This window comes from Callospermophilus lateralis, chromosome 4 (assembly GCF_048772815.1).
Source record: "Callospermophilus lateralis isolate mCalLat2 chromosome 4, mCalLat2.hap1, whole genome shotgun sequence".
NCBI classification, from domain to species: Eukaryota; Metazoa; Chordata; class Mammalia; order Rodentia; family Sciuridae; genus Callospermophilus; species Callospermophilus lateralis.
Window position 1 is genome coordinate 121312270 of NC_135308.1, and position 21626 is coordinate 121333895.

The 21626-nt window shown below is 38.0% G+C and overlaps 1 protein-coding gene across 1 annotated transcript in view; it reads left to right on the top strand.

The window, feature by feature from the left end:
* The window catches only part of Myrfl (myelin regulatory factor like), a 116430-nt gene extending 102187 nt beyond the window's left edge, over positions 1–14243 (top strand). The window contains exons 17-25 of the mRNA XM_076855407.1: positions 259–333; positions 413–465; positions 587–757; positions 7523–7585; positions 8230–8317; positions 10626–10700; positions 13558–13678; positions 13960–14034; positions 14157–14243. Of these exons, the coding sequence (XP_076711522.1) occupies positions 259–333; positions 413–465; positions 587–757; positions 7523–7585; positions 8230–8317; positions 10626–10700; positions 13558–13678; positions 13960–14034; positions 14157–14243 (808 nt within the window). The remainder of the gene's footprint in view (positions 1–258; positions 334–412; positions 466–586; positions 758–7522; positions 7586–8229; positions 8318–10625; positions 10701–13557; positions 13679–13959; positions 14035–14156) is intronic.
* The last annotated feature ends 7383 nt before the right edge of the window (positions 14244–21626 follow it).

Sequence of the window (21626 nt, forward strand, 5' to 3'; positions counted from 1 at the left end):
CTCTATGGAAAAATCCATCAGTGTGGATACCCCAGGAGCCTCAGAGCTGCAGGAAGCCCCGGGCTTTTTCTCACCAGGGCAGAAAAGCCTAACTGTGCTGGTTTCCACGGTGTTTTTGTCAGCTATGGCTGCCCCTCCCCCTCGTGCCCATCTGTGTGGCCTGTGAGAGTACATCTTTGGCTGGCTGGATGTGTGAGATATATATGGAAACAAATCTTTCAGATAATGCTTTTTTTTTCTCTCTCTCTCTCTTAACAGTGCTTTGATGATAGTCTCCCTTTACATACTTAGCTTGAAAGATCAAGACCAGCGTGTCCCAGATCTCCCTCCAAGGTGAGAGTTCAGATCTTACATTCCTTTGGGAGAAGGATTCTTGAAGGTCTGTCTCATTAATCCTTGCATTCTCCTCCAGCAATATCACAAACTCTCAGGAGGCAACTCTGCCACCCACAGTCTCCCCCTCAGGTAAGGTCTTTGCATTCCTCACTGTCAAACTCAGCCCTCTTACATGTGCAATGTCAATGCAAGAAACTCGCCTTTCTGGTTAACGTTAATGCTTCCCTCCCCTCTGCTACATGCCCAGCAGTGCTTCCTACATCACTGGCAACCACACAGACCTCCTTACAAGTACCTGAAATTACTTTCTGTGAGATCCTGCCATGCCAGGAAACTTACTGCTGCCCCATCTGGGGAATGAAGAGTCCTGTGCTGAGACAATCCCAAGAGGAGAAGAAAATCCATCAGAGGCGAGGGGCAGGTAAAGGATGTTAAAAGAGAAACAACGAGGGCTTTGAACTCCAGGTTTCTCCCCTGGTCAATATCTACTTGGATGTCTGTTAATGGTTCCAGATATAGTTTCGCTCTCCTGTTTGGAGTGGCAAAATCTTTAAAAATGCAAATACCCAAACTGGCAGTCATCAATAATATTGAGTTCCTTGTTCGGGGATGAAATTTTGGTAGATTCAAGTCCTTATCATTTTCACCAAGTGAAAAGGGTCTCATTTGCCTGTTGCTGGCTAAGATGGTATAGTAGCCATCTTGGATGGTAGCCATGGACTGGTCCAGTCTTCATTTTCAAGGGGGTTTTGACCCTGTAAGTTCATTCCAAGTGAAATAATTATATGCATGTGGGTTGAAATTTTGGTTTATTTAGGACTTAAAAATTGGTGTGGTATTTGGGCTCTCTGTCCAAGCAGACTATGGCAAAATATTGAGAGACTTTGGTAACTCTAATTTAGAATTTTTAGGGCAGGCTCTAAGATAGTGAAAAACAAGGTTGGCATTCTACTTTCAGAGAACCTTCTTCCTTTTCCTTTTACACACAAACAGTTGTATTTCAAGTTAAAAAAAATTATAGAAACTTGATCAAGGATTATTGGTGTTATTCTGTCTGTAAGATCGAATGCAATTCTTCTAAATTTATACTAAATTATTATTTTTGAAGTCTCCCATATGCATATTAATAAATATCTAAAATAATATCAATAATAATGCTTCTAACAGTACATATTAATATGGCTTACTTATTAGGATGCTGTCAAAACAAGAACACTCAAATAGTAGTGTCTCCATGTGGAAATTTCTGACTCACTCTGTATTTCAAATGTGGATCAAAAGAGGGCTCTGGGTCATCATTCATTCAGGATCTAGCTGATGGAGATTCCATCTCAGTACACATTCCCACAGTCTCTGTAGTAGTAAGAAAGCAGGTCATGTTGTACACCGGCATTCATAGCTTCCACCCAGGCACAACACACATCACTTCTACTCACACTTTATTGGCCAAAGCACGTCATATTAGTCCTATCTAATTTAAAAATGGATGGGGAAATGAAAACCTAACTCATGCCTGAGAAGATGAACCAAAATATTTTTAGGCAGTTCTAATACCTGACACACTGAACATGGTCAGTGGATAGAGTTTTGAGGCACTGATGGAATTTCCTTTCTTTTTGATATTATTTCATATCCTAGTCTTGGATAAATAACTCTTACAAATCACTATGACTATGGCATAAGAAGGTTTTAGTCTACTGTCATGGCAACTTGCATCAGAAAATCAATCAATCCCCTCAAACCTGCAAGATAGGCCCCGTAATTGTCCCCATTTTTTTTCCCAGTGAGGAAGCCGAGGCAGAGTCCTCCCCATCACCCTCAACCCCTATAAGAGGCAATGCTTGTGCTGCTTTTCTCATGAAAACACTGATTTGAACAGATACATCATTACAGAATGAAAATAAGGCTTTATTTTGAAGAAAGAAATTAGTTTCAGTCATCATAATCTCTATATTTTTATATATTAAAAAAAACCCAGAAAACCTAGTACTAACACTGACATTCCTAAAGCCTCCATCCCTTGTGAACGTATGTGAAAACTTGTGGCTGGCAAGCCTTTTTCTCACCTTGGGTGTCCTTACAAGGGACACTTGATATCCTTTTTTTGAGAGCAGTCCTTAGAGGGGACCATCCCACCTATGAAAGATGTATGGATAGCAATGGATTCTGAACAAGGAGAGGATGTGGACGGGTCCAGTCTTCATTTTCAACGGGTTTTTGACTCTGAGTAAGTTCACTCCAAGTAGCAATGGCATCAAGAGAATATTGAGAACTGAGCTTATTGACCAGATAAAGATTTGCTGCTTTCCTTCCTGGGACAATGAGTGCCTGCTGATCTTGTTTCCATATCTATTGAAATTCCTAAAGAGGCCTGGGATTGTGACTCAGCGGTAGAGCACTCGCCAGCACAGGCAGGACCTGGGTTTGATCCTCAGCACCACATAAAAATAAAGGCATTGTGTTGTGTCCATCTACACCTAAAAAATAAATGTTAAAATAAAATAAAATAAAATGTATTATTAAAAAAAAAAAAAAGAAATTCCTAAAGAAAGAAGATCTGCTCCAAGGTGCCTGGCCATATTCATCTAGACAGAACTAGCAGCTTCTCTAGCTAAAAATGAAATCCAAGTTCAACTTACCAGGCTCCCTGACACACTGAGAAAATTGTTCTCTCTTCCTTTGTTCAACTGGAGAAAAAGAGAATTGAAATGTTTGATTCACTTTCATCTTCAGGGAACCTGGAAACTTTTAAGGACTTAGAGACACAGATGTCAGAGAGCAGATAGACCAGTGATATTCTATCTTTATGACCTTGTGGATCCATTATTAGCATGCTTTTACAATGATTTGATTGAGAAAAACATATAGGAAAAATTCAACTGTCACATTTGGCACAACAGTTTATTCAGGACTACATGAACCAGTTGATGAGGGGATTAGGAAAAAGACCAACAGACACAAGTAGAGAAAAGGCCAGGGCTTGGTGGAGAGAGACTGACCATGAGCAAGCTTGGCACCTTTATTATATAGGTTTAAACATCAGAAAGATTTATTATGAGAAAGCTTCTTCAAGATAAACAGAATTGAAGCTGAGGGTAAAAGCAGCCCAATTAGAACTTATCAGCTTGTGCCCATAATTCTCTACCTCCAGGCCGCAGATGTTTTAGCCCAAGGTTATGAACTAATAAAATTCCTTGGCTAGCAAGAAATTTCTCTTTGAATAGGGCATCACCACCCAACTGGGTGGTTTTGGATGGGTGCCAAACAGTTCCCTAAGGGAGGTATCCACCTTGGTCTTTGGACAGTTCAAAGACCCATAATTCATTCACTGCTCCTGACATGTAACTATATATCCAGTTAAGTATTGAATTGAATTATGTTTATTAATCCAACTACTTGACAAATTTATGGAAGAGATGTCCACAGACAATATCATAGACCTTTTATAGAATCTCTTAGGGTTTCAAAGGCCTCAGGTCAGAAGAACTTCTGATTTATGTTAACTTACCCATTTTACAGCTGATAAAATGGAGGCAAAGGACCTGGCTTCAGATTCCCCAGTTGACCACGTTTAGTTGTATATTTCAAAGAGAGTAGAAAGATTTTGATTGTTCCCGATACAAAGAAATGATACATGTTTGAGGTGGTGGATGTATCATACCTTTGATCATGACAAATTGTATACATGTCTCAAGATATCACACTGTACTCCATAAATATGGACAATTATTATGTGTCAATTAAAAAAAATTTGAAATCCAACCAGAAATAAGCAAACAGACAAAAGATTCCCCAGTAATGAGCAAGGTCAGAACTGGAATCTGATTCCCTTATCTCCATGTCTTGGTTTGCTTCCCATTCACCAACCTACCTCCATTTATTTGGATACAAGTTGTACACATAACTGAGATTAACTCTAGAAGATGCAGAAAGTACCTACTCTATGGTTCTAGAAAGCTCCTGCTGTGTTCTCTTCCCCTCCAAGTTTCCCATGCCCATTGAAATGTCCCAGAAGCAGGGTATTTTGAGGGTCTGAGCAAAGGATATTTGCTCTGCTGCTGGTACTTACTTCCCCTCTGCCCATGGCACTGTATAACTGTGGGGCTCCTCAACACAAAAGAAGAGAAAGTCAGGCAAGTGTTATTTCCAAACCAGATGTTTCTGAGACATTAAAGACCAATTAAAAATTAAGAAACAAAAATAAAAAAGAAATTCAAGGAATAAAAAAGAACTTTAGAAAAGCTCTCAGTGGGATGCAGAGTAATATCTAACAGTTTACTGAGTCCCAAAGCACATTTATCAAACTTCTCCCTGAGGAGCAAGATTACAAATAAAATAAGTGAGAAAAAATCAGCATTTTTATGACATGATGAGCTTAAGGCATTATTTTTCTTTTGGTTCTAAGTTGATTGTGGAAGTCTGTGTGAAGTCTTTCAGAAAACTTATCTTTGCCCTCTTGCCCTGGCCTTACCCCTACCACACACACTTGGTTAAAGGTTTGGGTAAGACTAGTCAGGATGTGGAAAGTATTTTATAATATTGAGCTTCTACTCTGAGGAACCAACTGAATGCAATGGATTTTATTTTAATCCGTGGAATCAATAAAGACTTACATAGATAGAAGAGTTGGATATTAAAAAGCAAAGATCCTGTGGGGGGTAAAAAATCTATGGGATTCTCTAGATTGCAAGAGTTGATGAGATTTAAAAAAAAAAAATCACAAAGCAAAAGACATCTGGAATTCGTGCACATTTTATTTTTGAGACCAGAACTCTGAGAAGAGCAAATGGCCAAAAGAAAATGGCCTTCTGTGTTAAAGGACTCAGCTACTGATTGGTGGGTTCATGGACTTTTTTTTTTTTTTTTTTTTTTTTTGTGGTGCCAGAATCAAACCCGTGGCTCTATGCATGTGAGGCAAACACTCTACCCACTGAGCTAAATCTCCAGCCCCCGACTTCTTCTTAATACAAATCTGGCTTAACAGGACAAAAGAAGGATATCCAAGATGCTATATTGGAACTCTGCCATCAACAGAGTTTTATAAGGAGTACAATATCCACCTTCTACCATGGCAGAATATACTTTGGTTGAACACCATCTTAAATCTCTCTTCTGTATAAGTTTCTAATTTAGTTTATGGGGAGGTCTCAGCTGCCAATTGTGAATTATATCTCCAATTTTATAATGAAAATCATTGGGAATGTATGGTAAGCTCAAAGTGAATATTGCTGGAAGACATTTGTAAATTGAGAGCTGTTCCTATGACTCCAGAAAGATTTATAGCTTTCCAATAACCAGCCTTTCAGAATTGAAGAGTCTTGCTCCAGAGAAGTAACAATTTGGAGGTGTTTTTAGAGGATTTAAAATTTATTTTCAACTTTTGAAAAACAATTTTCATAATTGTAATCTGTAATATTATCTCTTCTGAGCCCCACTGTTTTATTCCTGTTTAAAAAAATATTTTATCCTATCAGATTCTAAATTTTTAAAAAATATATATTTTTTTCAGTTGTACACAATGCCTTTATTTTTTTTATTTATTTTTATGTGATGCTGAGGATCAAACCCAGGGCCTCGCATGTGCTAGGCGAGTTCTCTTCTGCTGAGCCACAACCCCAGCTCCTCTAAATTTTATTTATAGGGGGTCTCTGTCTCCAAGAACCTGAAAACATAGCTCAGTGGAAGCAAGGTGGATCTGTAGTTCTATTGCCAGAGTTCATAATGAGCCCCTTCCCTAAAAATTGAGCAGAAAAGTAGAATCCTGAGATGGTAACACTAAGGTACATGAAAACTTCCCCAGATAATCTGTCTTTAATGATTTTGATTATCAACACTACTGATCAGAAACTAAATAAGAAATGAAACTAACATTAGCTTATTATTAATCAGAGAAAATTGGTTTACATAATATATACAATATGAGCAAGACCTTGTGCCAAGAGTTTCAGAGGATTAGAGTATTAATAGAGGTTCCCCATTCTGAAGTGGTCAAAAAAGGACAAAAAAAAAAAAAAGAAGAAGAAAGAAAAAGTTAAGTGAAAATACAGAGACACTCTTAAGACTAATGCACTTGAATATAGTGACCAATACATCACTGATTGATGGCCACATGCCACATGGGTGGTTCAGTAATAAATGCTACCATATTTCACCGCATAATTGTCGCCACTGCATAAATGTCACATCCTACTTTTTCAGTCTAAAAATTGTCAGTGTATTTCCGGAAGCTGACTTGTGCGTTGGTACCAATGGTAGACCCAATTTATTCAAGTGATGATGTCAGAAAACCAAACCAAAGACAATGGTGCAGAATCTTCCTACACCAAAGATTAAGTTTTGTTAAGTCCACACTTCACAGCACTGTAGTAAATTTTCTCAAATGTAATATTTCGACAACAATACAACACATCAATAACAATAATGTGTTAACTTTTTTTTTCCTTTTTTCGGACCAGAAAATTATAAAGAAATGACGTGCATTGATTTGGACTATTCAGTTTTAACATATATTCATGAGTATTCTGTGCATCCTAATCTTGCACCAAAGTCGGTTTAGTAATGAATGATTTTTAAGTAATACTGGCACAATTTTTTTTTTTTAAGCTTCACATAGTGGTTGTACCTTTCTTTGCCAAAAAGTTTGGTATAAAATCTGCGACAATTATGCAGTAAAATGTGGTATGGCATTAAAAAGGAGGGAGCTGTGAGCTACAGAGTCAACTTGGGATGGTGTCTTAGTTTGCTACTGTCGCATAAATTACCCTTGATTTATTTTCTCATAGTTCTGGAGGCTTGAAGTCCAAGATCTTGATGTCTGAGGGTCTGGTTTCTTCTGAGACCTTGCTCCTGGCCTGCAGATGATTGCCTTCTTATTATGTCCTCTGGGCATGAGTGCCCTGGTGTCTCCCTGTTTGTCCTAATCTGCTCTTAAGGACACTTGTCAGATTGGATTAGGCTACCCTAACAGCCTCATTTAAACTTAATCACCTGTTTAAGGGCTCCATCTTCAAATAATGTCACATTTTGGAAAATGGGGTTAGAACATACGATTGGAGGAATGGGCATTTCAACTCAAAACAGAGAGAGGGTGGGAAAACATTCAACTTATAAAGACAAACTAGGACTTACAGGGTTTATTCTCATCCTGAACAAACCCTCTAGACTGACAGATGTTTTTCCTCTTTAGAAGAAAAAAGCAATTTGTTCCCGGTAAGAGATGAGCTCATCCGCTCTGACTGGCAGAGTGACTGTAAGTTGACATTTAAATGACACTCTTTTTGGTTTGTGGGGCCAGGTAGAATCATGAGCTGTAAAAGCATTACTGGAGTGGGAAACAGGAACAAAGGCTGTAGCCCACCTGCCACATACCCATCCGCTGCATATACCCATGGAGCTAGGTTTCTGTAATCGATGTTAGCTTGACCAATAATGAGGCATTAAAAATGATTACCCACCAGCAGAAAAATTGTGGTTGATCTTTGTGGGTTTAAATATTTTATTTGAAGTTCTCGTTTTCCTCTTTTATTCTGACTATATTTTTAGTTGTTTTTTTTTCTTTTCTGTTTTCAGAATCGAATTGTGTTTCATGTTTCATCTTCATTTTCAAAATTTGGACTTAGTAGGATTTCCAAGGTCCAGAAATTCTTCTGGATCTTATGGAGGCTGTTTACTAGAGCCTGTATTTTTATAGGCTTTCTTAAAATTTACTATCCCAAAAAACAAACAAACAAATCTTGGACCCTTCTCCTCCTCCTTTTTCCATTTCAATGTAAATAGAATCCATTTATCTGGGACACTCTTATTTTATATTCTGCAATTTGGAGACTATGCTGGAACACAGTCCTCTTTCCCTGTACAAGAGTTTACTTTGTTTTCTTTTTCTTCTCAATTCAGGGATTGATACGACCATTACTTCTATTCAGATTATGGAAATCCAGCAAATAATAGATCATCGGTATTGCAGTAGAAGCCTTCTGTGCGGGTAGGTGAGCCTCCCGGTGATGCTCTCGTTGTTTCCAGAATTTATTCAGGGCTTCAGTTTTGAGACTGGAATGAAATCTAAAGCTACATATTGAAACCAATGTGTGCTTACATTACTCCTTAAGTGGAAAACACATTGGTTACATGGTGGAGAAGGGAATCATAAAATGGTTGGTATTAGCAAATGTCAATAAACCACAGCCCCAGTGATTCCAGTCTCCTGCTTTAATGGACAAGTCCAAAGCAACATGTCTAGGAAGCATCTCTGTGGCTGACTCTCTAAGGGCACATGCCACAGGGACAGAGATGCTCATTAATTTTATAAACCACAAAGACAGACATGACTATCATGGCTCCAGGTTATAAGAGAGCTGACATTTTTATATTTTAGTAACTAGGGCTGTCATTATTTTAATTGCTGAAAAACATACGACTTATCTTAGCTTTTTAGTAAGGAGAAAAAAAATCTAGATTTTGCAAAAATTATCAGCAACATCCATCTGCAGTGCCATATGCCATATCACCTGTATGGGGTGATGATACATCTAGGATAGAATGCAAGCCCCTCCATCAAGCACAAATGCAAGTTGTTGGCTTTAAGAATGGGGAGTGAGGTTTTCTTAATTTGGTAAATGTTTTACTGGGCGTCTATTGGGTTTAAAGGCAAGACCTATATTTTGAACTGGTATCACAAATCCTGTGGATTTTCAGCCTTATTTATTTTTCAGCCTGATAGAATTTGGCTCTAAGTTGATGGTCCTGAGTTATAAGAATAACCTGTTTGTTGCTTTCTGATTTGTTTATGATGCATCTATTTGTATCACATTGAATTCTCACAAAAGCCCTAAGAGTTTGGTCTTATTTTACCTATTATGCAGTTTTCAGAGAACTTGAAAAAGTTTGTTTAAGATCACTCATGTAATAAGTATCAGAGATCTTAATTAATGGAGCAGGGCATATTGAAGAAGAATTAGACGATACAGGCTCAAATCCTAGGACTTGGGTAAAATGTCTATTCTCTTTGCATATTCATTTCTCATCTATAAGTTGAGTCTATTATCAACTGAGCTGGTTGCTGTGAAGCATGCAGATATTGGGAGGCACATAATAGGAAATGAATTCCATTCATCTAAGCTCCACAGTGAAACAAAATACTCCTCATCCCAAGACAGTTCTTCCTCTCTCTATTTTTAATACACTCATTCTCTGAAAGAACACTGTTCTTAACTTGGTACAAAAGTAGCACTCTTATCTTTCTTTCTTTCTTTTTTTTTTTTTTGAGGTAAAGTAAAAATTGTATTCAAAGTGCACAATGTGTTGCTTTAATTTGATATTTATATTCATTGAAATGGATATAATTTTGAAATGCCAGTTCTTTCAATTCTGTATATTTTTGCTTTCACATTTTTAACAACTTAGTTTAATCTAAAATGACTGACTTTTTCCCCCACTTACCTGATTTTAAGTTGTTTCTTCATATAATTCATGTAATTAAGTTGGTTATAATTCATCTTAAGTTATTTCTCCATGTAATTCACAGGATGACCAGTCATAATGAACACTTTGTTTTAGATACAAATATGCCATTTTTTTTTCCTGGGATTTTTTATTATAATGTGAATTAGTGGAACTCTCCACTCCCCCAAGTATCTCTTAAATTTGGCAAGTGAGAAGAAACTTATGGATAAACAATTCTATCTTAAAATTTCCTCATTACTAAATTGTAATCAGGGCTATGATAATTGTAATAGATTCAGGTTCTAAAAGTACGTATTTTCTTTTCCTACATTTCCATATAGGTCGTTTTCATAACTCAGGACCATTGACTTAAACTCTAAGTTCTATCAGGTTAAAAAAAGAAATAAGGCTGAAAAACATATTCATTGTTTTAAAGGAAATGATTTAAGGTTAAAAATTGGTCTTTATTATTCCCAGTTCTCCTTCCCTGAGTCTGAGGCCTTTGCCTCATTTGTCTTCTGAAATCTGTGTCTCTGTAATGGGGACTGAATTTATTTCTTCTGTTTTTAATTTTGAATATTTGGTCCGGGATTTGATTTTTTTTCTTGTATGATCTAAAAAAGTCTAATCATCGTAGTATGTTTAATATTAAGATATGAACGAGATCATTCTGAAATTTGACAAGCAAGTCTCTGAAAATCAAAACATTATACCAGGTTAAACTCGATTGCCTATATTTATTATTTATTATATAATATTTCACAGTTTACATATAAAAATGGAGCGGCAGAAAGCCTTTTAACATCTTTCTTGCATATTTTGATTTGTGGTTTTAATTTTTTCATATTTAGACCTGGAAATTATAACTACAATATTCCTGTTAATAAGTACACACCTACCAATGTCAAATTCTCTCTGGAAATCAAGTAAGTACATGGTATAAAATACAAATTTGAACAGTAAGTCTGAATTTAGTTCATAATTTAATCAATAAGCCATCAGTCAGCATTTACTAGTGATAGGTGGAGAGGTGGCAAGTGGAGGGAGGGTTTTCAGAATGAGAACTGGGAACATCCCTGTCCCTCCAGGAATGTAAGGCTATACTCATCCCTGTGCGGCGGAAGTAGCTATAGTTCCAAGTTCATGAGCTGCCAACTTCTAATGATTTCTCTTCAGATTGGGGTGGGAACAATGGTAATAACTTGACCCCTGAATGGGGGGCTGCATATTTTGATGAGATCCTGGTAGCATGCTAATTAATGCAGGTACCACCCCTTTGCTCCAGGACAGGAGAGAATAAAAGAGGAGCCAGAGTTTGGAATTGGGCAGACCAGGGTTCAGATTGTGTCGCTGTCACTAATCCTACAGTCTTAGAAAAGTTACTTATTTTCTCTTAGCAACTATTTCTTCCTCCATAAAATGAATCCTGCATTATGCCATGGCACATATTGCTGCTGGGGGAATTAGGGTTAATACTGGGGTAGTGAGCAGCTGCCATTTGCTGAGCACAGGCTGTGTGCCAGGTACTGTACGCATTAATCCTGGGTCGTAGAATCCTCACAGCAGTTCTCCCAGGATGGCATTTTTTCAGTTTATGTTTTATAGATGGGAACTCTTGATGTACGGAGATTAAAAAAAAAAAAAGTGCTCTAAAACACAGCTAGTATGTGGCTGGCCTGGGCTTCCAACACCGCCCTCCCTCTCTTGCATCCCCTGGGAGAGAAGATGTGGAAGGGCATTGCCCTTTTCTGACTCATAGTACCACTCATAGCACTCAATTAATGGTAGCTTTTAATTATCTACCTTCCCTTCAAAATCACAGAACTCTAATGTAACCTATTCTTATCTAATATTTTAAGTAATTATGGTACTTTGATTTTCAGCTCACTTCACTCAAAAATTGTGTCATGAAGAAATCATGTCTCTTGATTTTAGTCTCTCCTTTTTTCCTCCTCCATGTCCCCCCAGCCCCGTTCTCTACCGTCCGTCTCTCCTCCCTACCCTGCCCCTGCTCCTACCTCAGTTATTCCCCCTCCATCATCCTCCACGGCCCTGATGTCTCACTTGGGCCCCACTGTGTGTCTCACTGTACACCATCTTTCATCTGCTTTGCCCACGTGAAGAGGCTCAGTTCAGCTGCTTACCTTGGAAAGATTTGTTTCAAGCAGCCCATGTTTCATGACAGAATCCACCATCTTTCAAGGCACAGAGAGAGAGAGAGCTAAATGTACTATTCTTACAAGCTAAATGTACCATTCTTACAAGCTAAATGTACTATTCTCTAGCATTCCTTGAATAACCTGGAACAGCATTTCCTTATTCATTTCTAGCTTTCAAGGAAGGAAATAAGATTATATGTTATAACTTCTGAAATGGCAAAAGATCACCTTGAGCCATTAAATCAGGCCTTTTGGCTTATGAACCATTTAAAAAATATGGTTGATTTTTAAAATAACACATATAACAGTCCTGCCTTATCCACCGTTTCTCATTCTACAATTTCAGTTACCCTTGGTCAACCACTGTCAGCTTTTTCACTGCTGTGACTAAAAGACCTGATAAGAACAATTTTAGGAGGAAAAGTTTATTAGAGGTTCATGGTTTCAGAGGTCTCAGTCCACAGTCCATTCAGAGGCAGAACATCATTGTGGAAGATGTGGAAGAGTGTGAAGCAGAGAGAGAGTTCACTGGCCAGATACAAAATATTTACCTTAAAGGCACACCCTCAGAGACTCACCTCCTCCAACCACACCCCACCTGCCTTCAGTTACCATTCAGTTTATCCCTGTTAGGGGATTAATTCACTGATTGGGTTAAGGCTGTCATATCATTTTACTTCTAAGCCTTCTTGCATTGTCCCATACGTGAGCTTTTGGGGGATAACTCACATCCAAACCATAACAACCACAGTGAAAAACTATTCAATGGAAAATTCTGTAAATAAATAATTCATAAATTTTAAACAATATATTATTATGATTGTTCTATTTTATTGCTACTTGCTGTTGTTAATCTCTTACTATGCCTAATTTATAAATTAAGTTTGATCATATGTGTATATGTGTAAGAAAAAAAGTCATACATAGGGTTTGGTACTACTGTCTGTAATTTCAGGCATCTATTGAGGGTCTTAGAACTTGTTCCCCCATGGATAAGGGAGGGGATTACTGTAAACTCAACTGAGATTATAAATTGTTCCCATTTGAGCAAAAGTATTGTTTCCAAAGAAGGATGGATCTCATCCTTTTAGTGATGATTCATGAGTCAGTCTCTAGAGAGGAACCATCCTTTCTTACAGGGCTTCTACTCTGATAACTTTAAAACCTGGTAATTTCTCATGGGACTCACCCCCAAATCCTTACTTATGTTTGTTACCTTGTTATTTCAAATAATATCTACCTATATCAGGAGTTGGCAGAATCTAAAATCTTAGACACTTCGGGTAGGTATAAATTTAGCTGCAAGTGTGAAGAGAGGGGATATGTCCAAAGATTATTTAAAAATCTCTGGAAATATTAAGTTCTGAAGTGAGGCGATCTACGTCATGACATTAGATTTTACAAACCATCATATGGTGTTTCAGTAGTTATCTAAAGGTGGCTTGCTTTCTATAATAATGAGATGTAAGGCAGTCTATCAGTATCCCTGAGCCTTGTATAATAAAATGGCTATCGTGAACTTCAGAGGGATTTCTGAGTTACATAGCCAATGGGCCCTCTTTGTATCTAATAGGAGCTGGAAACTGCTTCTTCAATTGTCCTCTCTTTCCTTTGTGTCTTGAAGCACAACAGAGCCATTGATAGTCTTCCAGTGCAAATTCACCCTTGGAAATATATGCTTCAATAGTAAAAGGGAAACCAAAGGATTCCAAAACCAAGGAGAAGTCTTCCAGGAGATGACACAGGTAATGTTTTCTGACTCCTTGACATTAGCTTGTTCCAGTGAAGGATGGTTAGAACTGTGGCCTCTGTTCCCTGCTGAGGGAAGGACACACTGAACCCCCCCTCAGCTGGCTAAACCTGGTCACAGGGCTTGGCTCAGCCTTTTTGTGTCGTGACACCTATCTAAAGCTGTTATTGTAGACACCTCTCCTGCAGTCCTAAGGAAATGCCTCCTTGGGCTGTGCTCCTTCTAGTTTAGTGTGGAGTGTGGTTATGAAATGGATCTCTCTCATTCATTATTTAGGGATACCAGCACATTTGGAGCCTCCCTGTCGCCCCATTCTCCGACAGCGCATACCATTTCCGTGTGGCTGCACCAGTAAGCTTGCTTTTTTTTTTTCTTCTTCTCTTTTTAATTAGAAATTGATCCCTAAATAAATAAGTAAAATACTTTTCACAGTTAATTTTTACATTCATCTTTCTTTTCTCCTTTTCTGATAGGATTTGGCTGACTGTTCGACAGATCCTTTTTTTGCAGGGATATTCTTCACAGACTACTTCTTTTATTTCTATCGACTCTGCGCCTAATTTATTCAAGTTTGGGGATTTCACCAAAGAAAAATGCTCAGAAATTCAGTCAACAGACACAGAGATCCCCTTGCAACTTTTTTTCGTCTTTTTCTGTGAAACGTTTCACATTTATTGCTGAAGGACTCTTTTAGGCTTTGGCTTCCAACAGTTTGGAGACATTAATGAGGAGAATAAAGTGTTTGCTGGAACCTGAGAGAATGTGGTATTTGATTGTGTCATGACGCTGAAGAGAACATATCCCCGAGAAAACCGTACTGTTGCATTTGAAAATACTGCTTCTGGTATTAAGGATGCTGTAAAGTCAAAATAAGCAGGTCTAGTACTACTTTTGTCTTATTGTGTTTTGAGGCTTATGGGAAAAAACAAAAGCCATTTCAACTTGGACCTGGTAAACAGAGATTCTGGAGAACACGTGATGTGGTAGGGGTGGGAGTGAGTGGTGTCTGATGTTAAGCTCAAGTGTGTGTGTGTGTGTGTGTGTGTGTGTGTGTGTGTGTGCGCGTAATACAGTACAAATGTAACTTGCCAATGAAATGGATTTAAGAGAAAGAGTTGCAACTCTTCTTCACAATGCTCCATGGGCCTAAACTTGCTGTGTGGGTGGGATATGCCCTCTTATGAAGATGGAAGCCCAAATACCACAGGACCTGCTGAAACTGTTCAAACTAGCTAATTGAGCATACACTGCCTTGCTCATGCATTCCTTGGACATCACAATAAAGGTTCAAACCGGCAATTTCTCCCTTTCCCTCTGCTCCTGAAGACCTGTGTGCTTTCCCATCTGGCCTCCTAAGATATAACATGGACTCTTTTTTTTGGAAATGTAAGAAAAACATCTTTTGATGTCTCCTGATTTGTTGGCAATATAATACTTCCAAGTTTCTGTTACTGTGCTCTGGTTTAGAACTTGGAAAATCAAGCTCCTCTCACTGTTCTTCAGGGAATAGGGCAGTTGAATGGCTGTTCTTCCCTTATCTTACTGTTGGTCAATTTGAATGAGGCTATTTTATTTTTTACCTTCACAATGGTAATCAGCTGTAATAATACACCTTCCTCTTTCTTATTTTTAGATATTACTAGATAAGTACCAGGTGGATAGAAATTAATTGTGAGACCTCAACATTAAGAAAAGACATGGTTCTTGCCAGGCTTGGTGATGCATGCCTATAATCCTCAGGGTTCCAGAGGCCGAGGCAGGAGGATCACAAATTCAAAGCCAGCCTCAGCAACTTAGCAAGGGCCTAAGCAACTTAGCGAGATCCTGTCTTTAAATTAAAAAATTAAAAAGGCCGGAGGTGTGGCTCAGCAGTTAAGTACTACTGGTTTTAATCCCTGGTATCAAAAAAAAAAAAAAAAAAAAAAAGACACGGTTCTTCAGATTTTTTTTTTTTTTTTAAGTTGTTTTTAGGGCTGGGGCTGTAGCTCAGTGGCAGAGCACCTGCCTTGCACATGTGAGGCACTGGGTTCAATCCTCAGCGCCACATAAAAATAAACAAATAAAATAAAGGCATGCTGTCTACCTACAACTACAAGAATTTTTTTAAAAATATTTTTAGTTGTAGATGGAAAAATGCCTTTATTTTATTTATTTTTTTTATGTGGTACTAAGGATCGAACCCAGTGTCTCACACGTGCTAGGCAAGACTTTTACCACTCACTGAGCTATAACTCCAGCCCCATCACAGAAGATATTTTGAAATAAATTTCTTAACACAAAGAGTTTAACCTCTGGAGCCAGGTGATTCCATCCTTGAGTTCAAATCCTGACTTTATCTGTGTCTCCTCTGGCAAGTTATTTGAATTCCTTAAACTTCCATTTCCTCATTCATAGATGAGGACAGTGAGTATTTACAACAGACAGGATTAACTGAGATAAAGTGTGTAAAACATAGAAAGCTTCTTACTAAATATGAGCAATTATTATATCCACATAGAACAGAATCAGGAAGATTACAATGGGATTATGAAGGGATTGAATAACTAAATACACATAAATCAAGTCATTTTTATAAAAAATAAAAACCAAACAGCACATAGAACATATGCCTTTGTATTACATAACATTTATAATATTATTATATATTGAAAATCATTTCTCCTTTCACGTTTAACAGCATAGCCTTTGTAGAAAATGGAATAGGGCAGTTAATTCTTGGGAGGAGTATGTCAGATTCCTCCAGTTTCTTAGACTCAAATTCACATTTGCTTCTCCTGAGCTATAGTATTGGCCTGTCCCAGCATGATTTGGGGTTAGATACTGGAGTTTTCATTCCATATCTTTTTTCCCCTGGTGCTGGGGATTGAACCTAGGCATGCTTTACCACTCAGCTACATCCCCACTACTTTTTATTTTTTATTTTGAGATAGGATCTCACTAAGTTGCCCACACTGGCCTTGAACTTGTGAACCTCTGGCCTCAGCCTCCCAAGTCCCTGAGAGTATGTTCATAGAACAGCAGGTGATTAGTGTGGGAGAGAGAGTCCATTAATCTGACTCCTTTTCTCCCAGTTCTTATTCATATGCTTATGCTCAGGACAATATGGAGGTTTCAGATATCGACTGTAGTTCAGTCATATTGCCCTAAGGGGGTTTCCATACAGTATTCCCAGTAAATTCCTTTAGAAGACTAGATGTTGAAAGTCTTCCAGAAGATAGTGTGCCACCTGTGGCACCCTGTGGCATGCTGGGATTAGTTAAGCTTGCTGGGAGAAGAGACCTACTAGAAGATTCTCTTTGTATTAAGAAAACTACTCTAAGATTTCATCTCATTCCAGTCAGAATGGCAGCTATTATAATATAAACAACAATAAGTATTGGTAAGGATGTGGGGAAAAAGGCACATTCATACACTGCTGGTGGGACTGAGAATTGGTGCAGCCAATATGGAAAGCAGTGTGGAGATTCCTTGGAAAACTGGGAATGGAACCACCATTTGACCCAGGTATCCCTCTCCTCGGTCTATACCCAAAGGACTTAAAAACAGCCTACTACAGTGATGCAGTCACAACAGTGTTTATAGCAACTCAGTTCACAATAGCTAAACTGTGGAACCAACGTAGATGCCCATCAGTAGATGAATGGATAAATGGCATTTATACACAATGGAATATTACTCAGCAATAAAAGAGGATAAAATCATGGCATTTTCAGGTAAATGGATGGAGTCAGAGAAGATAATGCTAAATGAAGTTAGCCAATCCCAAAAAACCAAATGCTAAATGTTTTTTCTGATATAAGGAGGCTGATTCATAGTGGGGTAGGGTTAGGGTTAGACAAACTCTAGATAGGGCAGAGGGGTGGGAAGGAAAGGGAGGGGACAGGGGGTTAGAAAGCATGGTGGAACGTGATGGATATTATTATCCAACGTACATGTATGAAGACAAGAATTGGTGTGAATATACTTTGTGTACAACCAGAGATATGAAAAATTTGTGCTCTACATGAGTAATATGAATTGTAATGCATTCTGCTGACACATATAAATTAAAAAATTCATTTAAAAAACTTTCCCAGCTGTAGATGTCCACTGTGGACAAAGCTGCTTCAAGCCCAAAGGCTTTTATTTTTTTATACCAGAGAATTATGACTTCAGTGGCATGACCTCAGATTGAAGTAATTTAAATGCCTGTCTTCCCTCCAAAACTCATAACCCCAGTGTAATCACGAGAAGAATATTAGTCAAATTTTAACTGAGAGACAGAAACTCTACACAATATCTGATCAGCACTTCTCTAAATTGTCAAGGTCTTCAAAAACAAGGCAATGCTCAGAAACTGACACAGCCGAGAGGAATGGCAAGAGACACAGACTAACTGTAATGTGGCTTCCTGGGTGGGACCCTAGAATGGAAAAGAATAGGTGGTGAAAACTAAGGGAATCTGAACAGAGAATAAACTAAAGGATAGGCTTCAGTTAATGTGTCAACATTAGCTTATAATTGTGAACAGTTTCCATACTAATTAAGGTAAGGTGTTTATAATAGGGGAAAAGGCATGGAGTTTATGGGAACTCTGTGTACTTTTTGCAATTTTTCTGTAAATCTAAAACTGTTCTGAAATAAAAAAAATTATTTTTAAAACATTCAGAAAATATTTTAAAACATCTTAAGGGAGAGCTGAGCTGAAATATCACATATTACCCTATGTTGTCACAAATGGCCACCAGGTGCCATTTGTGATAACATAGGGTAAGTTTGGCCATGAAAAATAGATACTGTTTTTTTTTTTTATTTCAGGTCATTCAAAGTACCTTAATTCCCTGCTTTGCCAATTATTTAAGATCATATTCTATATAACACTTTAATAGCCCATAATATAGAATATTGTAAAATAATCACATATCATAAACAAATAGAATTCTAATAATTTCTATGAGTTCTAATAAGATACTCAAATACGACTTTGAAATCTCTGGCAGGTTTTTTTTAAACAACTGAAACATAAAACTTCACTTACAAAATCTTGCACGAAGGTGTTCAACCCACCAGTGATTTTTTTTTTTTTTTGTACCAGGGATTGGCGGTTTAAAAAAATATTTTATTTAGAGACAAGGCCTTGCTGAGTTGGTAAGTGCCTTGCAAAGTTGCTGAGGTTGGCTGTTATGGTTTGAATGTGAGGTGTCCCCAAAAACTCACCTGTGAGACAATGCAAGAAGTTTCAGAGGAGAAATGATTGGATTGTGAGCCCTAATCGGTGAATTAATTCCTGATGGGATTAAGTGGTAACTAGAGGCAGGTGGGGTGTGGCTGGAGGAAGCGGTTAATTGGGGGCATGGCTTTGGTGTATATATTTGTATCTGGAGAGCGGAGTCTCTTTCTCTGCTTCTTGATCACCATGATGTGAGCTGCTTTTCTCCACCACCCTCTCCCGCCATGATCAGTCTCACCTGGAGCCCTGAGGAAAGGAGCTAGCTTTTTTGAACTAAGATCTCTGAAACTGTGAGCCCTCAAATAAACTTTCCTCCCCTTTGGTTATGCTAGTTAGATTCTTTAGTCACAGCAGCAAAAAAAGCTGACTAAAACAGAAATTGCCATTCGTTGGGGCTTGAGGTGAGGCTGAACACCAAGCCTCATTAATTCACTGATGAGGTTAAGACTCTCACAATCCAATTATTTCTCCTCTGAAACTTCTTGCATTGTCTCCCATGAACTTTTGAGGGACATCTCACATCCAAACCATAACAACAGCTTTGAACTCAGGATCTTCCTGCCTCAGCCTCCTGAGTCACTAGGATTACATCCCACCAGCATTTTTAAACAAAAAATTTCATAATATTCTTAACATACCTTTTTTAAATTTTTCATTCTAATTTATTTCTCCCATGCTCTTTTTGAATTTGGTCTTCAGTGATAAATTTCCAATAACACATTGTTTGAGTCATAGACTTACAAATCTTCAAAAGAAAAGCAACAAAACTCCCTAATTCTGTTGACAGTTTATCAAAGTTTCTCATTGGATACTGACAACCCTGTGATGTTAAAAGTGAAGGTAATTATTCCTATTTCCCCATTTTACAGATTAGAAAGCAAAGGCACCAATAGGTCCAGCAGGAACAAGAGGTCCCTTTCCACTACACTACTTCACTCATCCTTGAGAATTTTTTCCTTTCTTGTGACTCTTTGGAGTTGGAGACCACCAACTGAGATATGGTCATCCCCTCCCCTTCCTCATCAAAAGGCACTAACATATCAATGACCCTGGTAACTGATATTTCTTTAGGAGTAAGCTGATTAGAGGCCATTTAGTCATAATATAGAATAAGGGGAGGGCAGAAGGACAGTCATGGTGGAATCTCCTGCCACCAGCCACTAAGTTACATGTATTTGTGCCAGAGCTTAACAGCTCACTTTAGAGTGCTGCATATCAGCCTCACTCTGAGGAACACGGCGGTGAATTCTTCCCTTGGCAAAGCTAAATGTGTTTTGGCTTTCATTTCTTCAAGGGCATGTGGCATTGATTTTTGTGTCTGATTCTAAAGAGCCAATTGAGCTCTTAAGAAGCATCTGAGGATTTAGAACCTAGTGCATTTTTGATGAGTGGTTGTTTAAAGCTAGTGGAAACACAGCTTTGGAGACTTTCAATTTACCAGCAGTGTTGAGTACACAAGTCCATCTTTTCTTGGCTGGATTCTACGAAGGAGACAGTCTTTGTCAGTTCTTATGACATGCAGCCCGATGAAGGGATGGGAGCCAAAGATCACAGTCTCAATTCTTCAATTTCTTTATGGTCCCCCACAAATATGAAGTTAGATCCTATTTTAGAAAGACTCTCGATAGACTTGTCTTCACCAGAGTCAATTTCTCGAGCCATTTGTAAGTTACACCAGTCTGACCTACAGTTTAGAATGCAAATTAACTGGGAAGAGAACTAAACACAGGGTCAGGAGACTTGGTGCTAGTCCTGGTGCAAGTACTTGTCATTGGTGTCACCCTGGATAATTCTTTTAATTTCTCTGGGTTTCACTTTCCCAATTGCAAAATTGGATTCATGATAGTCTTACCTACCACCAAGGATTTTTGTGAACATTAAATGAGATGATTATGTGAAGTCTCTTTGTAAAGTGGTTTGACACTGCAAGAATACAGGAAGATACTGTGAATAGGAATCACTAAATTTGGTCTCTGGGATATTGTTGTTGTTGTTATTATTATTATTATTATTATTATTTGTGTGTGTGTGTGTGCATGAGAGAGAGAGAGAGAGGGAGAGAGAGAGAGAGAGAGATGTTGCGGATTGAACCCAGGGCCTTGTACTTGTAAGGCAAGCACTCTACCAACAGCTACAACTCCAGGCCCTGGGAGATATTATTTTGAATGAATAAATAAGACATTGACAATTCTCTCCTTTTGAGTTTCAGTCCATTATGCTTAGGGTAAGTTACTTGTATGTCTAATTACCATCTTCTCCACCTAGAAAACATGTTGCCTAGCACATAGTAGATGATCAGTTAACATGCAGTAAGTGAGAAGTACATAAAAAGAGAACCATTGTCCTCTTACCAGGGAGGAAGGCAAGAAGATATAGTTAAAACAAATTTGAGTTCCTCTTACTCTTTCACTGTGATTATTTTTTATTGTTACTACTTGGGCTAATAGGATTATGATTATGTTATTATTATTTGGAATAAGAAGTTATTATTCTTTTCTTCAAGCACATTTCAAAAACCTCTGAGCGACTTCCAACAGAAACTACAGAAAATCAAATGGCTTATTGTCTGTTAGAGGATTCCAGAACCCTGATAGTCAGCGATAGCTTATTATTCATCATTTATATTTATACTGCTGCACTTAATTCTGTACAGCACAACTGCATAAGCATCTAAATTAATTGCAGATTAATCAGAAAGCATTTAGTGAATGTTTCCTTTTGTATCCAAACATTG